Source organism: Nuphar pumila, chromosome 2 (assembly GCF_984573655.1).
Source record: "Nuphar pumila chromosome 2, dmNupPumi1.hap1.1, whole genome shotgun sequence".
Lineage (NCBI taxonomy): Eukaryota > Viridiplantae > Streptophyta > Magnoliopsida > Nymphaeales > Nymphaeaceae > Nuphar > Nuphar pumila.
The window spans coordinates 82201300-82203573 of NC_143250.1; the positions used below are offsets into that span (position 1 = coordinate 82201300).

Here is a 2274-nt window from a genome sequence, read left to right on the forward strand (position 1 = left end):
TTTTTTAGAATCGTTATTTTTTTGGCACCAATGGAGGAGAGGGTACTTAAGTCTTTGCAATCACATCAAACTCCAATGCTAATTAATGCTGACAAATATGAGGATACGAGACGCACATGCTAATCTACGTGGTGCTCTTTAGCTCCCTCAAACATGAGATTAGCTAACTGTCTTGTTTGGGAGGAACATATAACCTGCTTCTAAGAAAAACCACCACTTAACAAAGGCAGTCCCTGGAGTATATGCTTTTTTTTTACCATTAGCTGTTTCATGTATACTTAATTTATCCATTGAGCAGATAAAACACAAATGATATCTCTTAAGGAGGGTTAGGTGCAATGTGATTGCATACTGTTATCATTGTTAATCTTTAGGAGCGTACTGTTGCACCTGATTACCTCCATCTACTCTTGAGCCTCATAGCCGACAGCTGAATGTTAAAGATGGAGGGTGATCGGGCAGCACAACGTGAGTCCGCATCGGGTGCGATATGATTTCACAAAAATTTGTGTATTAAGCAGCCATCAACCTCCATCAGGTCTTGGGTGCCACAACTGACAGGACTGCGAAGGTGAATCACATTGCACCTGATATTTTCGCGCACGGCATACAATTACATTGCACCTAATCTTTCCTCTCTCCAATTATTATACAAAAGAAGTGTCGGTTCTTATAATAATACCACAGTAGTACCTTTGCCATCAGTTTTTTCAACTCCCTTTTGTTTTTTCTTGGTTAGTGATTATAAAGGACAAAACCCTTCTGCTCGGATGGATGACACCTTACACTCTACACATTCCTCTCTCTCTCTCTCTGAAAATGTGAAAGAGATTCCCTTGCTTTTCCTCCCCTCCTGCCATCCCACCACCGTCCTCTCCTTTATCTTTTAGAGTCCCATCTCCAAAACCCCACTCCCAAAACCCCTCTTAAATATTTGAAGAATGGCAGAGGAAGAAGGGAAGAAAGATGAGAAACAACCCCCACAGAAGCAACACGACTCCGCCAAGAAAACCATTATGACAGACAAGAAACCAACGCCACCGCACCACCTCCGCTACCTCACATGCGCCGTTCTCGTGGCCCTCCTCCTCCTGATGGGCATCACTGCGCTCGTCGTGTGGCTCGTCTACCGCCCCCACCGCCCGCGCTTCAGCGTGCAGGGCGCGGCCATCTACGAGCTCAACACCAGCGCCCTCACCACCATCACCACCAGCATGGAGTTCACCGTGTCGGTTCGCAACCCCAACAGGAGGTCCGATATCGAGTACCGCGATCTCTGCGCCTTCGTCTCCTACCGAAACCAGATCATCACGGTGCCCTCGCCGCTGCCTGAGCTGCACCAGGCTCGCAAGAGCACCGTCATCATGTCGCCTCTGCTGGGCGGGGGGTACGTGCCCATCTCTCCTCAGGTGGTGAGCGGGTTGCCGATGGCCGAGGCGTATGGGTTGGTGCCTATGAGATTGGTGTTGCAGGGAAGGTTGAGATGGAGGGCTGGGTTTTTTAAAAGTCGGTTCTATAGGATGTATGTCAAGTGCGATGTGATGGTGGGTTTGAAGCCAGGGTTTGCCGGTCAAGTACCTCTGCTTGGTTCTCCTGATTGTAGTGTGGAGATCTGACGCAACTTGGTGGCCTTCTCTTTTGTATTTGTAAATCATATACTTATGATGAACCAAATTAGAGGAAATTGTCTGTTTATCGAAGATTGTGTAGTTATAAGATAAAGAGATGGTGGTTTGAGTTCCTCAAGGTCACTATGTTAATGTGGGTAAGTCTAAAGCGTTTTGAGATGGGTATTTGCTAAATGATATATTTGAACCTGTAAGAAACCTCCTCATATAGTTAGTGGAAGTGAACCGAAGTCTGATTGGAAGCCTAGAAGATATCCACTGTTTTTCATTTTATTTATTTATTTCGGTTTTATTCTATCTTATTGAGCTTCTTCGTCTGTTCATCATCTTCTTCCTTTCTTGGTATACGCCATGGAGAGCATCCCTTCGAATCTAGACACTAGTTTACGAGCAGGGGTTAAAACAAAATGGGGAAATTGAGGGTTGATCTGGTTTTGTTTGGGTTGGAGATGTCTTTGTCTCCACGTGTACATTGATGCTCAAAACGCATCAGGGATTGACACGACTGAAAATATTTTTTATGGAGTAACCGTAGAATAATAGGAAAAGTCGAGTCTCACTTTAAACTTCCGGGTAATTTAAAGTACACCAACAGCGAAGAAATATGTCTCCCACTTTGTTCAGTACAAAGAGTTCTTGGGGAATT

At 45.0% G+C, this 2274-nt stretch overlaps 1 protein-coding gene across 1 annotated transcript; it reads left to right on the forward strand.

Annotated features, from left to right (window-relative positions):
* The first annotated feature begins 961 nt into the window (after nucleotides 1-961).
* LOC149845860 (NDR1/HIN1-like protein 12) lies at nucleotides 962-1870 on the forward strand. Its single transcript, XM_089997761.1, has one exon. The coding sequence runs from the start codon at nucleotides 1017-1019 to the stop codon at nucleotides 1614-1616; it is 600 nt and encodes a 199-aa protein (XP_089853887.1). The 5' UTR covers nucleotides 962-1016; the 3' UTR covers nucleotides 1617-1870.
* Nucleotides 1871-2274: the final 404 nt, after the last annotated feature.